General features: G+C 42.4%; 7 protein-coding genes across 10 annotated transcripts; 3 read left to right on the forward strand and 4 right to left on the reverse strand.

The window, feature by feature from the left end:
• Nucleotides 1-174: 174 nt before the first annotated feature.
• LOC105457470 (immediate early response 3-interacting protein 1) lies at nucleotides 175-976 on the reverse strand. The gene is made up of 3 exons (XM_011702149.1): nucleotides 849-976; nucleotides 538-639; nucleotides 175-460 (listed from the first exon to the last, which is right to left on the reverse strand). The coding sequence occupies exons 1-3, from the start codon at nucleotides 937-939 to the stop codon at nucleotides 405-407; spliced, it is 249 nt and encodes an 82-aa protein (XP_011700451.1). The 5' UTR covers nucleotides 940-976; the 3' UTR covers nucleotides 175-404.
• Nucleotides 977-1,458: 482 nt separating this feature from the next.
• On the reverse strand, nucleotides 1,459-3,241 carry LOC105457473 (40S ribosomal protein S7-like). Its single transcript, XM_011702152.1, has 5 exons — nucleotides 3,134-3,241; nucleotides 2,746-2,916; nucleotides 1,977-2,158; nucleotides 1,660-1,810; nucleotides 1,459-1,569 (listed from the first exon to the last, which is right to left on the reverse strand). The coding sequence occupies exons 1-5, from the start codon at nucleotides 3,146-3,148 to the stop codon at nucleotides 1,492-1,494; spliced, it is 597 nt and encodes a 198-aa protein (XP_011700454.1). The 5' UTR covers nucleotides 3,149-3,241; the 3' UTR covers nucleotides 1,459-1,491.
• Nucleotides 3,242-3,964: 723 nt separating this feature from the next.
• LOC105457472 (ATP-dependent (S)-NAD(P)H-hydrate dehydratase) lies at nucleotides 3,965-6,053 on the forward strand. The gene is made up of 3 exons (XM_011702151.1): nucleotides 3,965-4,058; nucleotides 4,266-5,237; nucleotides 5,407-6,053. The coding sequence occupies exons 2-3, from the start codon at nucleotides 4,288-4,290 to the stop codon at nucleotides 5,453-5,455; spliced, it is 999 nt and encodes a 332-aa protein (XP_011700453.1). The 5' UTR covers nucleotides 3,965-4,058; nucleotides 4,266-4,287; the 3' UTR covers nucleotides 5,456-6,053.
• Nucleotides 5,663-8,313, reverse strand: LOC105457471 (syntaxin-7). The gene is made up of 6 exons (XM_011702150.1): nucleotides 7,869-8,313; nucleotides 7,574-7,708; nucleotides 7,428-7,497; nucleotides 7,168-7,342; nucleotides 6,871-7,095; nucleotides 5,663-6,779 (listed from the first exon to the last, which is right to left on the reverse strand). The coding sequence occupies exons 2-6, from the start codon at nucleotides 7,680-7,682 to the stop codon at nucleotides 6,531-6,533; spliced, it is 828 nt and encodes a 275-aa protein (XP_011700452.1). The 5' UTR covers nucleotides 7,683-7,708; nucleotides 7,869-8,313; the 3' UTR covers nucleotides 5,663-6,530.
• Nucleotides 8,314-8,719: 406 nt separating this feature from the next.
• Nucleotides 8,720-10,303, forward strand: LOC105457475 (ribosome biogenesis regulatory protein homolog). The gene is made up of 5 exons (XM_011702153.1): nucleotides 8,720-8,957; nucleotides 9,046-9,304; nucleotides 9,452-9,753; nucleotides 9,843-10,022; nucleotides 10,107-10,303. The coding sequence occupies exons 1-5, from the start codon at nucleotides 8,809-8,811 to the stop codon at nucleotides 10,246-10,248; spliced, it is 1,032 nt and encodes a 343-aa protein (XP_011700455.1). The 5' UTR covers nucleotides 8,720-8,808; the 3' UTR covers nucleotides 10,249-10,303.
• A 479-nt stretch (nucleotides 10,304-10,782) lies between these two features.
• On the forward strand, nucleotides 10,783-14,750 carry LOC105457477 (coiled-coil domain-containing protein 102A). The gene is made up of 7 exons (XM_011702159.1): nucleotides 10,783-11,126; nucleotides 11,614-12,344; nucleotides 12,426-12,654; nucleotides 12,861-13,070; nucleotides 13,148-13,422; nucleotides 13,507-13,610; nucleotides 13,688-14,750. The coding sequence occupies exons 1-7, from the start codon at nucleotides 11,013-11,015 to the stop codon at nucleotides 13,708-13,710; spliced, it is 1,686 nt and encodes a 561-aa protein (XP_011700461.1). The 5' UTR covers nucleotides 10,783-11,012; the 3' UTR covers nucleotides 13,711-14,750.
• LOC105457476 (elastin) lies at nucleotides 14,621-23,156 on the reverse strand. 4 transcript variants are annotated; one of them, XM_011702156.1, is made up of 7 exons: nucleotides 22,923-23,156; nucleotides 22,592-22,842; nucleotides 20,066-20,164; nucleotides 19,864-19,995; nucleotides 19,302-19,689; nucleotides 18,664-18,966; nucleotides 14,621-18,561 (listed from the first exon to the last, which is right to left on the reverse strand). In XM_011702156.1, the coding sequence occupies exons 1-7, from the start codon at nucleotides 22,930-22,932 to the stop codon at nucleotides 15,101-15,103; spliced, it is 4,644 nt and encodes a 1,547-aa protein (XP_011700458.1). In that variant the 5' UTR covers nucleotides 22,933-23,156; the 3' UTR covers nucleotides 14,621-15,100. The 4 variants fall into 4 exon arrangements, with proteins under 4 accessions (XP_011700458.1, XP_011700457.1, XP_011700456.1 ...); XM_011702155.1 differs by having other exon boundaries at nucleotides 14,621-16,776; nucleotides 16,855-18,966; XM_011702154.1 differs by having other exon boundaries at nucleotides 14,621-18,966.
• Between the last annotated feature and the right edge of the window lie 2,249 nt (nucleotides 23,157-25,405).

A 25,405-nucleotide genomic window follows, 5' to 3' on the forward strand; every position in this document is an offset into this window, starting at 1 on the left:
GAGTAAACAATTATACTCGCGTTTTTAAATTTAGCAATCTCAATAAATAAAAATTTGTACAAGCTATGTCTTTATACTTGGACATAAGTTATAAAACAAACAATAGTAATTTATTATTATAAATTTAAATTGAAGAAATGATTATTGTAAGTTCAACAAAACGTAAAAAAGATATATATACATATATATTATATATTATTGCTTGCTTTATACAAAAGGCTCCACTTGTAATCCATTCTCGCATGCCGACGTACGGCATAAATTACACGTAGGACAAACACTACTTGTAAAAGTAAAAATATTATAATTTAATAGATCCCCTTGTATACACATCTCATTTTCAATTTCAGCACTTCAACTGGCACATACCGCATCCCATTCGTACACACAGTCTTTTCCTTATATCAGCCCAGCACGAGCTTTACAACCAATGTCAAGATATTGAAGAATATCAGAGGAACTGAAAACAAACGCATCGTTATGTAGAAAAGTTTTGCAACGATGCTAAATGAGGCATTAGTCTTTTATGATATTTACTCCTCATCACGGTTCGTATGGACTTGATGAGGTTCAACATTTGCGATTTGGCCGTCGGCGGTTCTCCAAATCCTTGAACATTTTGCCACGACGCCCAGCCAACTGTAATAAAAGCGTTCGACATTAATTTCTCGATTAATCCCCGACTAATAATAAATATAATAAATTGAAAAGGAAAAAATAAAAGGGAACTATTCTTCAAAATTATAACCTACAATATTAGTCTTTATTTTTATTTTTACGTTGGAAGAATGTACAATTACGGGCTAATTGAAATAAATAAAGATAATGAATGCGTGCTTAATTGTCACCTTTGGCGAGAAACCTTTCCTCGTTCAGAACGCAGATCGCGTTCAAGCATAACAGAGTTGCTTCGAAGAGTGTCCAAAGCGTGAACGCCATGTTGCTGGAATTGTCATAATGTCATACCAACATTACCGGCATTACCTGCTTATTGCACTTTTTGCACTTCTTTTTTTATTTTATACCACGTGCTTCGTGATCTCTGTTGTCCTTCTTTTTCTAAGGCTTGCAAAAAATATATATGTGTACTTATTTCGTTTTGAATAAAGCAGAGAAAAAGAAGGGAAAATTCCTTATCAAAGTCCTTAGATTGTAATCGCGGGCACTTCACCACAAATAAATGTGATACAATTTAAAAGTTATTATTATTTAATTATTTGAAGATACTTAAATAAAATCTGAATTGTTGCATAGACAATTTAAATGATCCCAATGAAGAATATCATATATTAGAGCATTATACATTTGATTCGATTTTTCTGCAGTGATTTCTTATCTTTTTGCTATCACCTATGAGCCATTTCATTGAGAATTTCCCAAGTCTCTATATTCCAACGATCTAACTAATAAACTAATAATTCTTCAAATAATGACAGGCAAAAAGTGCGAACGAGAGGGTAGATTAAAATACTTTTATTCCTCTTACATTTATCATATATAAGATTCGGGAAATTCGAACGTGACGTCTCGTCCAGTCAGCTGCTTGTAAACTGAGGCGAAGGTGTCGACCTGTCGAAAGACAATATCGAAATATGTAGCAATCTGTTGTCAAATGACACACAAGAGAAGTGACACTTCACGTGGAATAAATGATATTACCTTATGCTCGATGTTCGTCTGTTCATTTTTATCGAGATGGACCTTAATGAGCTGCGACCCGTCCAGTTTGACTCTGATACGCTTGCCAACGATTTCTACAGGATACACTAGATCCTCCAATATCGCGTCGTAAACCGAAGTCAGCGTGCGGCTGAAAGAAAAAAAAAATGCGTTGTAGAACATTAATCGCACGTTTGTACGCAAGATCCTATTGATGATTCCATTAATGACATACTGATATAATCACGTTCTATTCTAAATTCCACTAAAAACCTAAATAACATTTTTATCTAATTCTAGTCATTTTCCTTTTTTACCTCCTAGGACGCTTCTGCTTGTTCTTGGTTCGAGTTTTCCTCGTCGGCTTGGGCAAGATTTTACGCTCGCCGATGAACATCACGTGCTTCCCAGAGAACTTCTTCTCCAGTTCGCGTACCAGCCGTGTCTGAATCTTCTGGAAAGCCTTCAGCTTTGGCATAGGTACGTATATAATGATCGACTGTAAGAAAACAGAGATCTGTCTTAATATGGTTTTTTTCAAAAAGAATATAGCACTATATAGCAAAGTGTAAATGAGAAAATCTTCAGTAAAGTTAATTCAATCTACAATCTGTATATGCACAATTGCAAATACGTAAAGCACAGAAATCTAGGGCTAACATATGGTTCTGTGTCAGAGCAGTCATACTGTTCAAATTCTGAGATCTTTTCGATTCTAATAGCGTTTTCAGACGGGACGGGTTTGAATGCTCCGAGAGCGATTAATAACGTCACATGCTCTTCTCGTCCAATCAGAAATTTAAAATAGAGCATGCGACATCATTAATCGCTCTCGGAGTGATTAAATCCACTCCGTCCGAAAGCACTGTAATTCTTATCCTTATCTCACAGATGCTTTGATTTATCTTACGATAAAAAGTTAATTGAAAAATTGAAGATTATGAATGAAAGAGATATAAGATGCAAGAACGGTCCGTTTCGAAGAATACCTTAATTAAAAATAGAAAACAGCACAAACTCGAGGCTTAAAATTAATAAAAACATATTGAAAAAAAAAGGTAACTAGTGCAAGAAACGAGACTTTACCTTCTTATTATTCGTTTCGATCTCCTTCGCCTTCGTGATGTGGAGCTCCCTCAGCTGCGACTTCAGATCGCTGTTCATCTCCAGCTCGAGGAGGGCTTGGCCAACGCTAACCTCGAATGGGTCGGGGTCGGCCCCGCTGCTCTTGATTATCTTCGCGTTCGTCGTCAACATCTGAGAAAATTTCGAGATCGAGACATTAATGTGTATGAAAGATCGCGAATCCTAGCGGAATCCACCATATAATTGCCACCATATAATTGCCAGACATGTGTGGATCCGTGGAGGAAAATTTGTTACACATTACGAAGGTTAAAAAAAGCATTTATCGTAAAAACTTCATACATTCCTCCGAAATCGCATTAAATTGAAGTAGAATTTTCGCAAGTACCTTGCCGAGACTCATCCTTTCCGAGGAATATCCTGCCCCGTTGACTTCCAGGAACCAGGATGCGGCTAAAGCACAACGTGCTCGACGGAAGAAAGAGGGTCTGAAGCCTGTATCAGCCCCCCGTAGACCGAGAATTGGAGGTTAAGTTCGACCAATCGGGTCGAGGCGTAATTGAGATGACGTCATTCGATTGGTCGAATTCTGACGTCCAATTTGCGAGCCTGTTGCGAGTCGCGAGCCTCAAATGTAGGCTTAAGGTCGAGGCGTTCTAACCTATTTCAGGGGTGACGGATCACGGGAGTTTGATCTCTCCGCGTTTTTCGGAGCATTGCTGCTTCGTTCCACTTCGTTCTTCTCGCGAGGAAGCCGCGATCATGCTGTCGAGAACGCGAATGCAAATCTTTTCTCTTTGATCGCAACGAAAAAATACTTGATCCTATAAAAAAAATTATAGATTTATTTTTTTTTGTCCATTACGATTTTTTCATACATTGTGCTTAAGTTTAAAGAAAATTTTGTTATTATAACGTATGATAATGTATTACGCGCACGAAATGTATTGCGTCTCGCGGTGATATCGGTGCGACGCTTTCGTGCCTGACTCGTCAACTTTTTGATAAATCGGTATGCTAATTGGCCGATATAAACAGGACAAAGATACGTCGACTTGAGTTCGTTCTCAGTTACGTTCGTGTCTCGCAATATTATTTACGACTGTCTTCTTTTGTAACGAAATTTGTAAATTATAGTGTCAATAGTGTCAATTAATCAGACTCGGTCTGATACTTCTAACACAAGATTTATTGCGAGCCCTATTGCAATAATAAATAAGAAATAGATTTTTGTTTTGCAACATTTGTGCATCGCGTTCGACATCTTTTATCGAAGAGACACCAAGAAATAATTTTATCAGTTATTATCGCAGGTAAAGATAAAGCAAAACTCGAAGAACAAAGACAATTTGATTGATCTGTATAATTTTCATACTGCCTTTTTTTTCCTCATGAAAGGAATTTATTTATAATTTTCCGACGACGTACGCGCAGCTCGTATGTACGTCGAGATATCTTTAAAGAGATATTTTTCTTTGTGTCTCAAGAATGGCACTTGTTATCCGCAATTTTGTCTGCAGGCGTTACATCGTATTTGTATCAATGTCCACGATGTCCGCATCGTCGTCCATGGACGAGCGTATGCTGAAGGGCATACGGAAGGTGGTGCCGAGTTTGATCAGTAGCAAGCACAAGGGTCAGGACGGCAGAATCGGGATCTTCGGCGGCAGCGCCGAGTACACGGGGGCGCCGTACTTCGCGGCTATGAGTGCGCTGAGGACCGGCGCCGATCTCGTCCACGTGTTTTGCGCGCGGGACGCCAGCGTTCCCATTAAATCGTTCAGCCCGGAGCCGATAGTTCACCCGGTCCTGGACCAGCAGGACGCGATAAAGCAGATAAAGCCGTGGCTCGATCGGCTGCACGTGATCCTGATCGGGCCCGGGCTCGGCAGGGACGAGAGGGTGTTCAAAACGATCGTCGAACTGATAGCGATCTGCCGGGAGGCGAGGAAGCCGCTGGTCATCGACGCGGACGGTCTGTCCCTGGTCTGCCAGAAGCCGGAGATCGTCAAGGACTACCCCGGCGTCATCCTGACGCCCAACGCGATGGAGTTCAGCCGTTTGGTCAAGACGGTGCTGGACAGGTCCGTCGCGCCCGCCCCGATGGTCAAAGTCTCCGACGTGAAGCACGTGGCGGAGACTCTCGGGAGGAACGTGATAATACTGCACAAGGGAGCGAAGGACGTGATCGTGGACGGTCACAAGGGCACCGAGACCGTGTCGTGCGGATTAGCCGGTTCCGGAAGGAGATGCGGCGGCCAGGGGGACCTCCTGTCCGGCGCACTGGCGGTGTTCTGGTGGTGGGCCATCTCCGCGGGGACCAGCGAGTGCGCCCTGTCGCCGTCGATAGTGGCGTGTTACGCCGCGTCGAGATTGATCCGGGAATCGAACGCGTTGGCCTTCAAAGTAAAGCAAAGGGGAATGCTGGCGTCGGACATGCTGGAACAGATACAGCCGGTTTTCAGCAAGATCTTTGAAACCCATTGCGACAAGTAACAGCACAGAATGCATCATGATCTTCGCTCTTAATTACAGTTGTTCCTACACAGCGCCGGTTTTTTTTCTCTCATAAAACGTTGTTATACACTAGAATTAAGTAAAAGAAATGCGGATGTGCAATATCAATGATTACATTGCCATTTCATTATTGTTGAATTTTAGAACTTCCTCGTTTATTGGAAGAGGTCGAACTCGAAGCACTGATTCCTGAAGCGTGTACATTTATATACAATTTACAAAAATTTCTTGAACGATAAATTACATAAATTGGAGCGAACGCATTTAAAAAGTTGGTCTCTCAGAAAAACAAATTCTGGAAAATATACACTGATATATATAAGTGTTTTGTAATTTACAATTTTTATATAGTTTTGTTAATAGTTTGAAAATTTATATAAATAAATATATTTTTATAAAATTATATACTTTATATTATATTTATTGATACTACATTCTTAATGTAGACATGTATGTTCATAAGCTCCTCGATATTGAAAGCGCTAATCTTGCTCTATTACTTCTATTACACGTGTATTCTATTATAAAGTGCTTATTTGTAAGATTTGCATGGTGAGAATAATCAGAGCCAGAGCTTACTCTTGCCAGTCTTTATATATACATATTGTTTATTGTATCTTGTTTAAAACAAAAATCAACATCCCTAAACTAAATATAATACATTAACTTATACGTGAATGCTTTGATGGATTTTTTTGAAAGTACTATAATGCTCAGATATTCGAAGTTTCTGTTAGGTAGTTCTTAAGATACTTTACAGGCACAATACAGTTGCATTGTAGATACAACAAGCATACTTTGTTACTCATTTTACCAAGCACTCCACAGACAGACACACACTTACGTAGCTTTGTTACATATAGTCGCGGTGAGTTACCTAAATTGTCATACGCGCGTATAATATTGTGTATATATATATAGTTAATCGTACACTGACAGTTTATGAGTATTGAAACGTACAAATGGACTGCGGCAATCCTTAGACGTGCCGTTAGAACTTTACTCGCACCTATCGGTTATCACAATTACATGGATTAAATTCGCAAGAACGTGTGTATTTCTCTTCACACTTTCCTGCGTCCCCTGTGACAATGCTACATTCCCCTGCGTGGTTTTAAAATAATTAGAATTTGGACAGAAACGTCACTAAGAACTTTACCCGACCTGCGAGTCTGCAATCGTAACACAGACAGCCGGCTTCTTTTTGTAGCACTACCTTATGTATCATCATGCTGTACATTGTCATAAATACGTGCATATCTCCCTTCTTACTGGCTTTTCCAAACTATGATGCCAATCAAAATCGCCAGCACGATTACCGCGATCACTATGATGATACACTTCTTCTTGCGCAGCTTGGTCTGATACATACTCGCTTGCCTCACTTGAGAAGCGCCCTCGGTGACGGACACCTCGGTTCTTTCGATCGACGCTTCTATGGAATCGATCACCTCTCCTTGATCGTACACCAAAGCACCGAGATCTTTGAATATTTGGTTAATGTCGCTAATGTTACTCTGCAAAAATATATACATATATACGTGATATTGCTATACGTATAAAATTCTCATAGACGAATCTTTGACAGTTGTTGCATAGAGCACTTACTTCCAACTGCCTTATGCTGGCTTCCTGTTCCTCTAACATTCGTAAATTCATCTGTTCCTGCAGCTGCTCCTGCTGCTGCTTCGCGTGATCGCTCCCATACGTTCTACTGTCTTGCAACTCGATGAGCGTATCCTGTTTCTTCTCTCCGAACGGCGCGATACCGGCATTAGCCTTAGCCTTCCTGACCATTTCCTTCTCCTTAGAAGCAGCTAGCCTTTGTACAGCCTGGATATAAGAACGATTATCAATAACAATCATCGGTAACACATCACGCAACACATTTACATCGATATTTACTTGAAAAGAATTCAATGCGGTGGTAAATTCATCCTGTAGGCGCTCCCTCTGCATTTTCCGCTGCCTCTGTTCCCCGGGACTCGTAGAGCCGGAATTATTCGCCAGTATGGCCAAATCTCGAAGATGTACGCTAGTATCCTTCGCCAGCTGCTGCGTGTAGTGCTGTATCTGGTGCCTGCAAAACGACGGACAATTTCGTGAAATTTGATCCCCGTTTACGTTTCATCAGAGCTGATCTGAAGAATTCTCAGTAAGCTTACAGCTGATTCCTGAGCTCCTGCGAATCGGTGGAACTGCCCAGCTGATTGACCATTTTCTGCATGGAAGACACTGCGAACGGAACGTCGAGATAAATAATCCCGATATATACTTCCCAAATCTATCTCGTTGATTAGGGAGGACCTACCATTTTGCGATATCTTCAGTATCGAGGTGCCAATCGTCTGGGACAGCCTGCCGAAGTCCTGCTCTCGCGCGGGACCACCGTTGTGGTACGACGAGAATCCGGCATCCATCTTTGAGCTGTCAGCGATGTTATTAGCTAGATTATACAAATTCAATTACACGGTGCTATACATAGATATCCTCGCGATCGGTACATAATTTGTAGCTGACGCGTCTAGAATTGGAGTCGCCCTCTCGGCGATTCTCCAAGAGGATAACGGAAGTTATCATTACTTAAACAACAAAAAAAAACTAACCAATTATTGATGCAAACGTAGGTCTCGCTGCTCCGCGATGCCGACGACGAAGCTCGCGATCGGGGCGACGCGGGGATCGCCGTCTCCTCACGCCTCGCGTGCGATATCCCCTCCTAGACGAGCGCGCGCGTGTGTATACGCACTTGTCAACGCGGGATGACAAGTGGGTCGATCGTTCGCGCGATGAGTCACGAAGCTAGCGTAGCAACAGACTCCGCTTCTCGGTATTCCATGACATGCACAGCACGACCGTCGGGCAATAACTCTTCTCTCGGCTGAGCGCGCGAGAAAAGAGGGCCGTTCGCTCGTCGATGGCGATACGGCCGGATCTCTCGAACGAAAGTCGTACCGCCGATACGCGCGTATCAAAAGTCGAATCACCCAAGTCGTGTCGTAAGATCCGCTCCGATCGACACGAAGAGCCCGACCTGCCCGACGGATTCGACGGAAACTGGAGCCACTGGAGGTGACAGGTATGACAACCACGGGCACGTGACACCGTCCCGTGTCCAATACGAGAACTCCTCTTCTACCGTTCCGTTCAGACGACGGACTCGAGGTGCGTTCCGTTTTCACGTGTGACGCGCATGATGCATCATTTCATCCTTGCTCACTGAATGTTGAACAAAAATAAAAATGATACGTCACGCGTGAAATATGTAAATGCACGAGTGCGACGGGAAGAGAAGTGCAAAAGGGGAAAAGCGGCCAATCGGTGTCCCACTTCAAACAGACATCATCGATCGTCTGATCCGATTGGTCGAGCCTAAATTGGATCTTTAACCTTTTGCACTCGTTATCTTCTTCCTTCTTCTCTCTACCGTGCAACTGTGCACGTTCAGAGAGGAGTGCTTTTAGTGCACTCGGCGAAGGAGACGTGACGTGAGTCGCATAACCTCAAATACGCACGTGGAGGTGTGGGGAAGAGAGGATCTTCGCGATGGATCTTGTCAAGTCGATTCTAGAAGACGACAAGGACAAGACTGATCTAAGTAAATCCACGAAGGTGCACAAGGATGTGGAGCTCGACATCGATCTGGGAACTCTGCTCGCGTTCGACTGTAACGCTCTGGACGCGAAAGCTCTCAAGTAACCTCCGTCTCGTGCACATGTTTATAATCTGTAAGAGAACCCTCCGGCTGAAAAATATTCATGATATCTCTTATATCTGGTGCAGGTCGAAGCCGGATGCGTACTTGAAAAGTCTGACGAGGGACAACGTACAGTTGCTGATCAACAAGATCTGGGAATTGCCAGTGGAACGGGTGGACGAAGCTATAGTGGCCAAGTTGCCCAAGCCTGAATACGTGTTGCCACGCTCGCGCGTCATTCCGAAGGCCAAGCCTTTGACAAAGTGGCAGGAGTTTGCCAAGAAGAAGGGAATACAAACGAAGAAGAAGGGCAAATCCAAGCTGAAGTGGGACGAGGAATTGAAGGCAAGATTCGTGTCTACTTTCGAAACTGTTTTGTCATATTTCATTAAATTTAAATTACTATTAATGTAGTTTAATAAATGAAGAGGCTTATGATAAATCTTTGAATTTATTTAATTTCTTAAATTTTTTTGTTTTAAATCTCTTTAGAAATGGATTCCAACGTACGGCTATAAACGAGCGAAGGTGGAGGAACAGAAGGAATGGTTGATAGAGGCCAAGCAGGATGGTAGCCCGGCCGACGATCCGTTTGCCAAAGTCAAAGCAACCAAGCAGGAGCGGCAGGCCAAAAACGAATTGCAAAGGCTTCGCAATATAGCCAGATCGAAAAACGTCAAATTACCGAGAGTCGGTCTGCCTACCAGAGAACACTTCTCGAGTTCTCAACAGCTTTCCGAAGCTCTAACTATAGCGCGTACGTCGACCGCATCTATTGGAAAGTTCCAGTCCAGGTATGCCCGTTGAATGTTGCGATCTGTATGTGTTATAAAATTTTCGCCTTGAACAAAACGATATGAGATGTAAAAATTTTCTTGCTCAGATTGCCAAAAGAGAGGGATGCGAAAGGAATTGCTAAGGAGGTGTCGGGAATGAAAAGGAAAAGGAAAGCGCCTCCGTTAAGCACTATCGAAGAGAAACGTCAGAACACAAGCCTGGTGGATAACGTATTGAAGAGCAACACCAAGCTGCTGCGCGATGATTACTCGACGGGAGTTGCAGAGTAAATTTTCACTCGCGCAGATTAAATCTCGATTGCGTTACATTCAGTGCAATAATACACAATATTTGTTTGCGTGTGTTGCAGGATAAAGCAGTCCGCAACAAGCGGCAGTAAAAAGAGGAAGGGCGCACTGAAAAACAGTAAAAGTAAAACTGCTAGAAAGCCGAAGGCGGGAAAAGGCAAGCGGGATCTGCACAAGAAGATTGGCGGTAGAAAGCGAAGATAAATTGAGATGTCTGTAACAATTATTATAGTGGTAATAAATCGAATTTTGTTTATAAGTTTTAGATGTACTGAATTTTTTCGAGGTAAAAGATTTTAATAAGTATAACGTTGAAAAAATCGCGCTCGTGTTATCGCAACACAGGTCGAAGGAATTTATATAAAAATTAAAAATTGTAAGATTCTTTAATTTTTTCTAAATTTTGTCAACAGATTGTTTCCGACTTTTATCACCTAAAAAGATCCGTCTTCGAATTCTTTCAAATTTCTTTAGAATTTTATAATTTCTTAACACTTCAGAAAACTCGTTACGCTTCGTAAAGTTAATAATATAAAATCTATTGCCCCTTAAACTTTCTGAAAGAATTAAGCAACTTTGAATTACATTTTTATGTGACGGGCGAATATAATATTCATGACGTTTCGAATTTACGCGCGTAACAGTCCGGACAACCCTCGGGCTCATCCATTCCCGGGAGGGAGGTGGCTGTCGCCGATGTGTGTATGTGCATATATATACGTATGTATATGTGACGATATCCGCCGTCAGTACTGCCGTCAGTAGTATGTATGGAATTTTGTTGTTCAATCTAGTCCGACGATATTTAAACGGCGCGATCGAGGGAGGATTTTAGGGACGATGCTCGATCGGCATTGAATCGCGGTGCCGGAAGGTGCGCCGCGGAGGCGCCAAGGAGCAGCGTACACGGTAGGATCCCGAGGGTCGCCAGCGAAAACAAAGTTCTAGGTTACGCGCTGGCTCGCACCATGGCACAGTCGACAACAAGCGGAACCTCCTCGCGGCGATACATGCGGGAGCACGAGGTGCCGTCCGTGCCGTCCTCGTCGCGTTACGTGGACAGCGAGTGGGAGTCCAAAGAGGTAGCGCTGATCAAGTTGTATCAGTTTATGCCTTAGCACCGAATAAGTTTAGTCGCGCCCTTATTCTATGTTTACAACATGATACTACACTTACTTTTGTTTATGTCGTAATTATGTCGTAATTATGTCATAAAGTCATAAATGTATCATAACGCCGTGTATTTTTTAAATTGTATGTTACACTCATTTATATGTGTATTATGCGAAAAGTGATAGTAAATGTTCATGTGTGATTGTAACACAAACATTTTTTAGACCTTTTATGCCTGTCGTTTTGCAGATAGAATTCTAAATTAAGTACTATTTCAATGAGTGAAATGAAATTATTTAGTGCTATTTATTTACCATTTATTTTGCTCTTCTGGCCAATCAGAAAATTATTTAATACTCCAGGTTCACAATATCCAGATTTTTTCATTTTTTTAAACTAATAATATATCTTCGTCGATTAGTCACTAATTAAATTTGACGTTTTCTCGTCAAACAGGCCTTACGACAGCGGGAGCTCGAGGAGGCAAGAGCGCGAGCGGCGCAAATGGAGAAGACGATGCGATGGTGGTCCGACTGTACTGCCAATTGGCGTGAGAAGTGGAGCAAAGTTAGGAACGAGAGGAACGCGGCTAGAGACGAGGCGAAGGCTCTGAGGTCAAAGCTGGAGATCGCCGTCAAAGACGCCAACACCTTCAAGCACGAATCTCAAGATTTGGAATTGCAGAACGAACAGTTGAAGAAGGAGATGGAGAAGATACACATGATACTCTTGAAACACGCCGGGCAGTTTGACCAACAGATCTTTACCATCCTAGAGTCGGATCCGCAATTGAGAGCTACCTTCGGATTGGACGAGCAGCTGGAGTTTTACAACAACGTCGACGCCAGCGACGCGTTAGGTGCACAACGGGATATGTTGTCCTGTAAAAATTCCCATGAAGCAGCGAACATTGCCACGGGAGGTCACAGTGTCTTACCAGAGAGGGATATCGAGGAGTACGTCTTGCAAGGTGCCGTGCCGAAACACGCGGTGGAATTGTATAAGGAGAGTCCCAATAATTCGCTAGATAAAAGCATCACGAAGCTGGATAATACTGCCAAAAAGGACGGACTGGAGAAGCAACAGTCGCCGTTAGATATGTATAATGAAGAGTCTTTAACTCAACAAATGTCAGCGTTGCAAATGAAATTGGAGGAGGCGACGAAAACCATTTCCGTGGAGAGAGAGTAAGTCTTGCATGAGTCCCAATGTATAAAACTAATTGATTGTGTCGTACGGCAATTTATTTTTTATTTCCGTTCTGTAAGGGAAAACAACTCTCTGCACCGAACTGTGGAAAAATTGAAGGCTGAAGTCAGGCAATTGAGGGAGCAATGTGAGGAGTTATCGGAGAGTAAAGCCGACGCGATGAGGGAATTATCAGAATTAAAAGAACGTTTTCAACTCGAACTCAGCGACGAACATATAGCGGATTTAATTAACAATTCAAGTAGCGGAGAGAGTATGGACCGCCGTTTAACGGAATTGAGAACAGAAGTAAGCTACTTATATAATATATATTTGCAATTACGCTTTCTTTAAAGAGTCTTTGTTAAAAATTAATTAATAAAGTATAAGAATTGTGCATTGAAAAAGTCATTAAATTTTATTTTTTTACTGTATATATGACGTGTTATTTTATATATGTATTATGTTATATCATGAAAAGACTGTTTTTACATTCTTATATTCCAAAAATTTAGCTGGAGAAACTTCAAGTTGAAAATGCAGCAGAGTGGAGTAAAAGGGAGAGACTAGAAACTGAAAAGCTATCCCTGGAACGAGATAACAAGCTGCTCCGCTTAAAATTATACGAACTACAAGAGGGAGTAGAAACGCGACGGTCACGGCCGGTATCTACGGTCGACACGGACACGAGACAATTACAGCACGAAATTCTAGTTCGCAATATGGTCCGTTCGATAACGCTATCGAATTAATAATGCTTCGTAAAATGTGGTTGTATTATTACCTCGCCTCTCTCGCGCAGGTGTTACTTGAAGTAAAGCAGTATCAGGCGGCACTGAAACAATCCTTGGCAGAGAAGACAACGGAATTGTCGCACGCGATGAGACGGTCCGAGCAGTACGAGGCGGAGGTGAAGCGAGTGAGAGCGAGAGTCGAGGAATTGAAGAAAGAGCTGGCCGCCGCTCAGGACGAGGTCGACGCCGCTACGAACAGCGTGCGGAAACTGCAACGGGCCAACGAGGATCTCGTGGAGCGATTGCAGTCCGCAAACGTACAGCTGGAGCACTTTAGAAATAGGTAAATACGACAATCAATCGGTGTCTGCAGCTCGTATTCGCGACCTGCGGCGTTAAAGCTAAAAAATATATGGCTTTGTCACAGCAACAACGATACGCGCGAAACTTCAACGAACGCTGAAGTAGACGGGGCCGGCGAGCAAAAGTTAAAAGCCAACAATTCCAACGAACAATTCCAACAAACTGAAGGTACGTTATTATAGTAGGTACGTTAGTATAGTCGTTGCTTTTTGAATCGGTGAAACAATAACTGGACGAAATTACAGTCTACGATCGGCAACAAGCCTAGTACTCGCTCGTGTCGATAGCGATAGCGATGGTGTGTTTAAGTCAGATAGCGGAGATGCAAATCGAATAGGTGATCTCATAGTGGGCCTAAAGTACAGGACTCGACAACAGTCCTTTTTTTATTTTTTCTCTTTTCAACCTTTAATTCTGCTCTGGGCGAATTGTGGTACGAATAACTATCGTACCTACTGTGTTTACTGATAAGCACGTCAATACTTCTAGAAGCACATATGTAAATATATGTTGCGTTTATATTATTTAATTATGTATCATAATCGATAACAATTTTAATTACTTATTGATCGATATGAAAGATGGGTCGTCCGCAGTATTTGCTGTTCAAAAGTTATTTACTCAATAAGAAAAGAGATCGTGCTCGTTTTTATCATTATTTCCTGTAAATAATCATTTTATTGTCACGTTCGTTTTTCTACTTTTGTAAATGATGAATATCCATCTTTTCACGCGTCAAGTGCAATACGCATTTTGTACACAGTTCACATTCCGCGTTATTTTATACGTTCCTTTTTTTTTTTAAATAAAATTGAGGTAAAGATATTATGTACATACAGATACATATTTACGAAATATATGTGTAATGAAACACTATGTTTCGTCATGTATTTTTCGTTTCGGAAAAGACTGGCGAAATCGAGTAGCGAGATACAGTTGTGTACAAGATACGATACCTGATATTTATAACTGAGCATTTTATGTCAATACCGAAAATCTGTAGTGTAAGTCGAAGCAATACTCTACGTGTGTATATCCGTCGCAGATATACCGAGTTATAGATAAAATCTAAACGAACTTTCATACAATGCAATCATCTATGTATGTCAAATTGTGAGAAGATTGTTGTTAATTATATTTCTTAATCGACGGAAGAAGACGGAGAGAACAGATTTTTCTTCTAGTTAAAAATGTATTTTATTGACAAAACTCAATAAATAGCAGCGATTTGATGTAACAACACGATGTTCACCATGCTATACAGTCAATAATTTGGAAGTACCTCAATAAAGAAATTACAGCATTGAAGTAACGTTTGTGGCGTAACGTTCAGTCCTGTAGAATTTCCCGAAAGATCTATAGTCTTCATTTACTAGTCCATAGGAACGAAAGCTTTCTATCCGTATTCGCGTTTTACTTCTACATTTATTTTACCTATTAAAGCTGCTGAAGAGGAAATGTATCACTCGAATTTATGATGGAACGAGTTACAATGTCGACGCGCGCGAAAGCGAAATTAGTCAAATACGATCTAATCTATCTAAGCGAGTCACATAAATTCCACTGTACTATACAACGCGGAAAAAAGTGAATTCAATTAATTTAGGATGCTTTATAGAAGTAATTATCGTTGCATCCCCATATATATTCTGGTGATCTCAACACCTCATAGGCGTGCCATCGGCATACGTCGGCACTTTCGGCTTGCAGATCTTCGTTCTGCCGTTGGAACCGTACACGACGTTGCAGGAGAACGTGAAGTATCCGCAGGTGGAACTCTTGGTGTAATATCGATGCTCGTACTTTCTCGGTTCGTTGTTGCCGTTCATCTTGCCAGCGAAACTGTTGGTCACGGTGTAGTAACTCGGCTTCGCCGCTACCGCCGGGGTAGGTCTCGTGCGCTTATCGGAAGGCACGCCTTGATTGACGGGAGATCCTTGGCTGTTCGATGTATGCCGGCCAATGTAATAACGGTCGTGATTAGTCTGAAGCGACCTGGTCTCCGTGACGAGCGATGACTTGGTACTGTTGAAGTCCTTCGGTACCAAAGATACAGTCTGCGACTGAGATCTGCCGTCGCCCTGAGCAACGGTCTCGGTGCCGGAGGTCGACACTACTCGGCCGCGGAATCCAGACGGGATGGTGTACCCTGACACGGATTGTCCCGGTTGCAGAGTATCACCCGTTCGCGGTACGTTTGAATCTTGACTAACGTGGATCTTGTACTGGTTCCCCTTGGCAACCTGTATCGTCTGCGACTGACTGCGACTCTGCTGTTGAATGGTCTTGTCGAGTTTCTGTTGACTCGAGTCCGAGAGCTTCTCTTTGATGGTCAACTTCGAACCCGTTGCCGTAGGATAATCGTCCTCGTAGTCGTCGTCGTATTCGTCGTACGCCGTGTCGTCCATTCGTGGTTTTTCAGTAGACAGCACTTTCTTGTCGGCAGCGTCGTTTGGATTGTTCTTGGAAGTCAACACGACGGTCTGTCTCGAGGTCGAGCTGCTTTGCAAACCTTGCTCGCGATTCTGCCTGTTTTCGTCCTGCTTGTAATTCGAACTTGTCGACGGACTCGATTGTGCGCTGTCAACATTCACCTTCAAAGGAGGAGCTGGCTTGAAGGGCTTGAAGAGTTCGGTGTCAGTGAAGTTGAAGGGCTTCCGCGAGGATGCGGCACCAGATCCGGAACCGGCTTGTGCCGCGCCGGTGTACGTGATCCCGTATTGAAAAGAACCTTGCAGCTGGGACTGAGATTGACCTCGATGAGTGCCACTTTGGGCCGATGCCGTTCCACTGCCGCCAAATGGCGTCGCGTGCTTCTCCACCTTTTCATCGTCGCTCTTCAGATACGGCTGGAATCCGATCTGCGCCTGGCTGGAGGTACTGCCCTCGCCGTTTGCCTGAGCATCCGCCATTCCGCCCTTGGAGCTCGCTTGCACTTGCGAATTGGTTCCATGATTCCAGCCGCTGCTCTGAGCACCTGTCGAGGTAGCTCCGGAATCGGAATCCAATTGAACCTGCGCCTGACTCTTTCCATAACCGGCAGCTCCTTGTGCATTGCTAGTAGCTCCTTCCTTACCGCCAGTGATTTCAGCCTGGGCACTCTTGTCGGCGTCACTGGTGCCAGCTTGGGCCGAGAAGCTGCCGGAACCGCTGTAAGTGCCTGTCACTTGCGACTGAGCTGTACCCGATCCATATTTACCCTGAGAAGAAGCGCTTGCTTGAGTACCCGAGTCTACCTGTTGCACGGAACTCGATGCTTGCGACTGGGCACCGTCATCCACCACACCCGCTGGACCCATCGGTCTAGTTAATCCTTCAGCAACTTCTCCAGTACCTGTAGTTCCAACCATACCCGGGTAAAACTTTCCTGGATACTGACTACTATCTACTCCGACTCCGCCTGGATACTGACCAGGATACTGTCCAGGATATTGCCCAGTAACACCAGGCCTACCAATTATTTGACCTTCTATTGTGCCTGTTGGATACTGAATGCCTCCTGTTCCTGGAATCCCGACACTCGTGCCTGGATATTGTCCACTTGGATAAGTTGGCACTTGGCCACTTGGATAGATTACTTGACCAGGATATAAGGTACCGCCAGGAGAAGTAATTTGTTGTACACCAGGCTGAACTCCTCCAGGCTGGACGCCTCCTGGTATCACAGTTCCAGGCTGGACGCCTCCTGTAATCATAGTTCCAGGCTGGACGCCTCCTGTAATCATAGTTCCAGGCTGAACGCCGCCTGTAATCACAGTTCCAGGCTGGACGCCTCCTGGTATCACAGTTCCAGGTTGTACACCACCAGGATATGTACCTGGAATAGTCCCAGGATATGTACCTGGAATAGTCCCAGGATATGTACCTGGAATAGTCCCAGGATATGTAACACTTGGGTACGTAACTTGGGTACCTGTTCTCTCAGGAATCCTACCAGGTTGAATAATACCTGGGTAAACTGTTTGACCGTTCGTTGGTTGACGATCTGGATAAGTTATTACTTGTGTACCAGATGTAGTCGTAATTGTACCAGGAATTTGACCTCCGCCTGGTAGAGTGCCTGATGGAACACCTTCCGGACGGTATACGACAGTCTGCTGTCCACTACCAGGATAAACTCCAGGAGTTACTGTTCCTGAAACAACACCAGGGTATGTCTCGACACTTGTTCCTGGAATAGTACCAGGACGAACACCAGGATAGACTCCAGTTCCGGGATAAGGTCCTGTGCCAGGAACTCCTGGATATATTCCACTTGGTAAGCCTGTTCCAGGTACAGTACTGATTGGATAAGTTCCAACACCAGTAACAGCAGTGGCACCTGTTGTTACTGAAGTGGTTATAATACCACCAGGAGGATAAACTTGTCCCGGTTGGACTCCAGGTTGAATACTTCCTGGATACGTCCCAACTACCGTTACACCAGGTAATACTCCTCCAGGCTGGACTCCTCCAGGCTGAACTTTTCCAGGCTGGACACCTGGTATCACAGTTCCAGGTTGTACACCACCGGGATACGTTCCATCAATTCCCGGTGTCACGATACCAGGACGGACGCCTCCAGGATACATCCCGTCAACTCCCGGTGTCACGATACCAGGACGAACGCCGCCAGGATACATTCCTTCAACTCCCGGTGTCACGGTGCCAGGACGAACGCCGCCAGGATACGTCCCGTCAACTCCCGGTGTCACGGTGCCAGGACGAACGCCGCCAGGATACATTCCCTCAACTCCCGGTGTCACGATACCAGGACGAACACCTCCAGGATACATCCCATCAACTCCCGGTGTCACGATGCCAGGACGAACGCCGCCAGGATACGTCCCCTCAACTCCCGGTGTCACGATACCAGGACGAACACCTCCAGGATATGTCCCCTCAACTCCCGGTGTTACGATACCAGGACGAACACCTCCAGGATATATCCCCTCAACTCCCGGTGTTACGATACCAGGACGAACACCTCCAGGATATGTCCCCTCAACTCCCGGTGTTACGATACCAGGACGAACACCTCCAGGATACGTCCCGTCAACTCCCGGTGTCACAGTACCAGGACGAACACCTCCAGGATATGTCCCCTCAACTCCCGGTGTTACGATACCAGGACGAACACCTCCAGGATATGTCCCGTCAACTCCCGGTGTCACGGTGCCAGGACGAACACCTCCAGGATATGTCCCCTCAACTCCCGGTGTTACGATACCAGGACGAACACCTCCAGGATACGTCCCGTCAACTCCCGGTGCCACAATACCAGGACGGATGCCTCCAGGATAAGTTTCTGGTCTAATTCCAGGACGAATACCAGGATAGGTGCTAGGGTAAGTTGGAACTCCAGGAACGATTCCTGGCTGTGTAATACCAGGTGTAATTCCAACACCTGGAGTAGGTGGAACTCGTGTATCTGGTGTGCCCTCGACGCCAGGATATCCAAGATATCCAGGATATCCAGGACAATCTTCACAACCAGTACCACCTGATGACATACTTTGTGCTTGACCCATTCCGCGACTACCAGCTGCAAGAAAATATATTAGAATACTTATTATACAAATAAGTATATAATAATTATATGGGTCTTTTCTTTGACAAAATTTTCATTTATACACAGCTATGATATCTTACGATAGTATCACTAATTCTAAATCATAATCAATGTTACAAGAATTTTATTTTTTAATTTTTACCCATTATTGATTAATTTATCCTTAATTAACTTATTTATTATTTTTAATTAAACCATTTTTAATATTTTATAATATTTTTTGCTTTAAAAAGAGTTATTTAATTATTATACAGTAATATACAATGAATAAAATTTGATCAAATATCAAATCGTAATTAAATACTTACTAACTACGGCATGCGAAGATTGCTGAGTAGCTTCAGCTTCAGCCTTGCCTTCTTTCGTTTCATCACTATTGAAATTTAAATATTGAGATTGCGTCTGTCCACGAAACTTCCCTCGAAACTGATTCGTCTGCCGACGTTGTCGAATTTGATTGACATTTTTATTCAACTTCTCTCGTTGCTCGAGTTGAATCTCTCGTTTTGTCCGAGCTTTCAGCGGTATTAAAACCACGTCAGCTACGCGTTTCGACGAAATGTCGTTTTCGTCTACAGGAATTTCATTGAGGAAGGGATCGAGAGTTTGTCCAGGTACAGGTCTCGTTGTTTGTAATAAAAGAATATTGCGTCCGTTGCAGAAATCAACGATTCGACCTCCAGCAAGTCGCCACGCCTGTTTAGAATATTAAATTTAAATGTTTAACATATTTATATTTGATATAACATACTGTATACTTATTGATATATTTCTACATGTAATTATTTGAATAATCTTTTTTATATATTTTTGTTGCATAATTCTTAATTACATAAATAATACAAGTTAAGATAACTTAATTATTAATACCTCCAGTTTCGTGAGGAGGGTGGACGCATAGAGTATCTTGGATTGTCGCTTCTTACGTGACACATTCTGACCCTGCTTTATATCTTCAAGATAGCAATCGTTCTCCTTCCTACTCTTGTATGCAACGAATTGCTGTTTTAAAAGGAGCAATTTTAATCGGCGTATTTTAATATTAAGACAATCACGTAACGTAATCACTTACTGTTACATCATCAGTGAAAGACCATTGTTTCTCCTCATTATTGTATTCTGTATCTCTCATCCCATACTCGTAAACAGATCGATCGAAACGCGTCTTTTCCTATGAATAAAAATGTCTATTCAAATTACTAATAATATTAACGTTATACAGAATATATTATTTATTATATATAGAATGTTAATATTATTAGAACATTAATATTATTATGCACATTATTATATATTAATTATTTATACAAATTATAAATTTATCTATAAGAAATTAGATGAAAATATTAGAATTTACTTTTGAAAAATCATCGGATTCAATCTCTCTAGGATCTTTTAATTTGAAAAAAATAAATCAAATTGAAGTGAGTCATTTTTGTGGCATCAGATTCTCTAACTTGATACATGCTTGAAATTCAAATTTGCAATTCAGTTCGAATCTCCTCTTAATTGATCATTTTGAAAAGAGGGATAAATTTACATTGATTACAAAGCAATTATCAAGTGCAATAAGATCGCAATAGCATACGTGGGAAAAGAAATTCGTAAAGTAGAAATTCGTAAAGTCAGAGGCGGCAAGACAGGGAATGAATAAAAACACGCTACCACGGAAACGCGGGAAGCTGCTAAATTCGTCACTTTGATCGTCGGCGCCAATTGATCTTTAAAGACTGTCGTAAATCGTACCGTGTGGAAATGGCATTGACGGAATCTCGAGCGCTGACGAAAGGGGGGTGAAAAAAGCGCGCGTTGCGGTTGAGAACGGGCCGCCTAGTCCGTATCGTCTGTTCGTTCTTATCGCGTGAGCTTTGACATCCAAAGCTTTCTTTCAATAATTGTCTCCTTCAAGTCGCGCGCGACAGCGTGATAAGCGCAACTAGGCGCATGCCATAGGGAAAATAAGGGAGTGTCATGAATTGAAACATTCGGCATTCGGCAAATGATCTCGAATCGATATCCAGTGTCAAATTCGACGAAAATGTGAACGTAAGTTTTTGCCGACCCGATGAAGTGACAATTGATAGGAAAATCACACAATCAATCACGATCATGTGCGTTTAATTTTTTTCACAGATTTTACCACACGAGCCTTTAATAGATTTTTAACGAGCTTAAAAGGCTTTATTTAAAACGATTTTTTAAAGGACCGACTTCGATCAGACTCCAATTAATTTTAATTAGCAATTAACACGTCGAATAACATATATAATCACTTTGATAACGTGGCTGGAATTATGAACTCTTCGTTGTTTGAACACAAAGAAGGATTCAGGATAATTATATTATACAGTCTAAAATTTTGCCGCAAGCTATTTTGCTGATTGAGTTTAATCGCCAATTGAACCAGAACAGAAAATCAATCTATCGGAAATAAAATCTGCAAAGCGTTTGTTGTAGTACTTTTGTCGACAGAAGGACCAGAGATGCAGGATATACTTGTAGTATATACAATACTGGTAAAAATATAGCAAAGTTTGTTAACGAAATATGATGGCAGAAATCAAGCAAAATTTGTCGAATGCAGATCTTCAGATCTTAACGGCGGAAAACGAATAAAATCAGCTGTCGAGTTATATTAAATATTACATTATATTAATATTAATTATGCCAGCAGGCTTTATTTGCAAAATGTTCGATCATGCGAACATAATTGATGCTAATTTGCTAGCAATTTCTGATTGAATTTGTTGCCAATCTGTTAGCATTTCAATGAGGACGATTTGCTTACCGGAAAGGTAATCGGAGTCTGGTCGAAGTGACCGTAGGTATCAGTTTCGTGCAAAAGCGTGTTGCGCGTTTTCTTACGCGAACGCAGTTGTAATAATTTTGAAATTGCAGTTACAACTCGGCTTGTTTCTCGAACATATCAGCGATGAATGAAGAGGGCTAAGAGCCCTAAGAGGCAAGTAGAGGGATACTCGGGAGATCGCATTTCCACGTTTATCGTCGCGGATAGATGATACACGTCGTCGATTTGCTGAATTTCACAACGCCGCGCGAAGTGCCCTAAATCGCAAGAAGGAGAGATAAGCGACTATCTATTACTCCGAATTGATGAATAAGCAACTCACACGCGGATATCTAAATATCACCTTTTACAACTTTTCGATCCGATCAGTATTACAATAATTGAACAGAAACTTGAGCGCTTTTTTTCCGGAGGTGCCTCTATTAATCGTTTTCAAAATTTTTCTTATTAGAAGGACGACGCGCTAACAAAATATGAATTAACAAATTGATAAGTATAATTAAAGCTCACATGGAGTTTATATAAATCGTCAAATTAAAGTACGGAGAATATCGTTATCAATTATTGAAGGTAATTTTTGTATCAATACAATTTTTCGTAAAATCCGTGTTGGCGCGTTAAGTTGTTATTTACGAGATACATAAAGACACATTAATTTACAAACCAAATTCAGTTTTTTCGAAGGCACTGCGTATGAATTTTTTATTTATTATTGAATGTTTGAGAAAAAGCAGATGGCGAAACGAGCTCGATGTTTCCTCGCTCGCTCGAGGGAAATGGAAAACTTACGTGGTACCTCGCGAGTGCCGTGCTCGCGAGGAAGATCAGGACGACGAGGCACGGCCGCATGGCTCGAACCGTCTGCGAGACAACTTCCACGACTGACGCGCACCAACGTCTCGACGATGTTCTAATCCCCGTTACAGATTCCCACCGACTCTCTGCTCTCTTCTTCGGCCCCGTCGCAGTTGGTCCCACGAAGCGCCACCGTTTAGAATCATAAAGGTCCATGTAGCCGCGAGGCGGGAGTATAGGAATCACTGGACGAAATTCCGGGAATTTACGTCGTGCGTCGTGATGTAAGTGCGTACAGACGCTCGTGTGTATCACGTTATCTCACTTGGTCTCATCTTGTCGCCGCGGATCTCATTACCGAAAGATATGCCCCCGTGGCCGTCATTGACTTGGGAGGATACTCCATGTTGCAATTAAGAGAAACGAGAAACCCATTCTTGTCACTATCGCCTGCATTGCTTACTTAGATAGCAATTCGGAATATCTCGAACTTGAAAAGCCAAACTTTCTGACAGATTCGATATTTTCTGTAACAAAATTATTTTCTTCGTAATTTTATATATGTATATTACACAGAAATTTTCATTTATTATATTCTATGTATTATATTTATCTATGGATATATTTATTTATATGGAGATATTTATGAGAAAAATTATGTTTCAGAAATAAAACACAAATAATTAAGCCTGATCTCAATGACGTTATTGATAAAAATTCATTTAGAACATTTAAATCCATGAAAATTCTTTCGTTTCCATTCTAAGTCGTATAAATCTATCAATTACAAGCGACATTGAGTTGACTTATCGGATTAGGTCACTTTCGCTTTCGTTGGCCTAATTATTGAGTCCAATCTATTTGTTAAACACAGTTAGTCGCTGTTTATCCTACTACCAAGCGTAGCTAATGATCGCATGGTTCATCGGCGCGATAATGAGTTCAATAAATAAAAAGACGATGCGAGAGAGTATTGAACGAGAAGCTTTATATGAGTGTGTTGCAATCCGATAGGCATGAAATTATTTGATAAAACTTCTACTTTATCGCACAATGGAAATGAGAAAAGATTAAAGGACTAGGTTGAATAGGAAAGACGCAAAGTAAATTTACACGCGTCTGGACGTATACATGTATCACTTCGTGTATTATAATTCTTTCGTTACGATAGACAAGGCTCTTAAAATTCGTAAAAAAAAGATATGAGTAAATGTTTCGCATAGGCACTCCGGTTGTGTACAAATAGCACGTATAATACAACGGCTGTAATAAATCGCTATCTAAAAACGGCTACGTCAATGTCTCTCCTTCTCGCGCGCGCGCGCGGCTAAAATCTAATACGTAAAAGTGGGAATGCTATTTACAACATGTGGTCAACGCGACTACGTGCTTAATCGCTAGATCGGGATCCCTATTCTCGTTCATGGGCGATCTATCGAATGACTAGGACGCACGTGTGTATTTGTGTGTGTGTGGGTGTGTGTGTGTGTGTGTGTGTGCAGTGTGTCTGAATCGCTCGTTAATTAATTACAATTGTATATACGACTCGAGCGGATTCCCTCAGCGAACGCGGCGGTTGATCTTGCGCGACACTTATTATTACATCTACACGAAATCTTTATCATAACCGTCGCCATTCGCGTAATCAGCGTAATCTCGCCGTCTGTTGAATCCCGAAAAAAAAAGGGAAATATTTAATATACCGTCAATCGAGATAACATTCGTCGTGACGAGTTAAGTTAAGGGCAAATCGAGGACGGCAGACTGCGTTCACGATCGGCAAAACGGATTCGACTAGTTCGGACACTCTGATCGGACACCAATCTCTGGTGTACCGCAAACAAAAGAAGAAGGCTTATTTATCGTCGCTACAATTAATTCGTTGCTGGAGAATGCTGCCGGCAACGTACAGGATGCGCGAACTTTGAACGATGCGCTCGACTGGATAACGTTCGTTGGCGACACACGATACTCTAATTATATAGAATTAATACAGCAAAATTCATCACATAACAGGTGGGTACACTAGTGAACGACCAGTGGGTCTAAGCTTATTTCTATATATATAAGAAATATAATATTATATATATATATTTTTATTTCTATATATTTTTGGCAGGTGATCGCATTGCCTGGAGCCGGCTTTTTGCGGCAATTCCGGTTGCGTAATTCCGAATCACAGATACACGCCTTCGCTTTTGAGAACGTCCCGACGCAACGCTTGCATGATCACCGACGCGTAGTTGCGTTTCTGAAAATTCTTTCTCGGCAGCAGCGACGAAACCCCGCGCCGAGTGCTGCATCGTTCTCTTCGTCATTTGACAATCGTAAAAACTTTCCACTCGATTATATATAGGACAAAGATATTTTCACACTCTCGTCGGGATTCACTATATTTCGCGCACCTGTCATTCGTACCTATATTTACATCTTGCAAAGTTTGATAGCTGCCGCGAAGAGCCTCGGAGAATTTCATTTAATCCTAAAATAATAACACGATGGCACTGCGATTCAGTTCGTGTCGATGATCAATCTCGATCGCTTAAACGCCGCGCGATAGCGACGCTATAACGCCTTTAAATAGATAAGGTCACGAGTTTGGCGTTTAACAGACGCTCTCGAAAATTTCTTTCCACATGTTCATCCGCGTACACGCCAATTCTGTCGGAGCTACATATATATATATAGCGCGCTGTATCGAGTTGCGCACGTTTTAAAACACGATCCGATATACTTGTTTAAGGCACGACTTTACATCAATGTGATTCGCGCTAAATTAAACACACTTACAAATTTAACGTTATTACG

This window comes from Wasmannia auropunctata, unplaced genomic scaffold, assembly GCF_000956235.1.
Source record: "Wasmannia auropunctata unplaced genomic scaffold, wasmannia.A_1.0 LD335214.1, whole genome shotgun sequence".
NCBI lineage: Eukaryota > Metazoa > Arthropoda > Insecta > Hymenoptera > Formicidae > Wasmannia > Wasmannia auropunctata.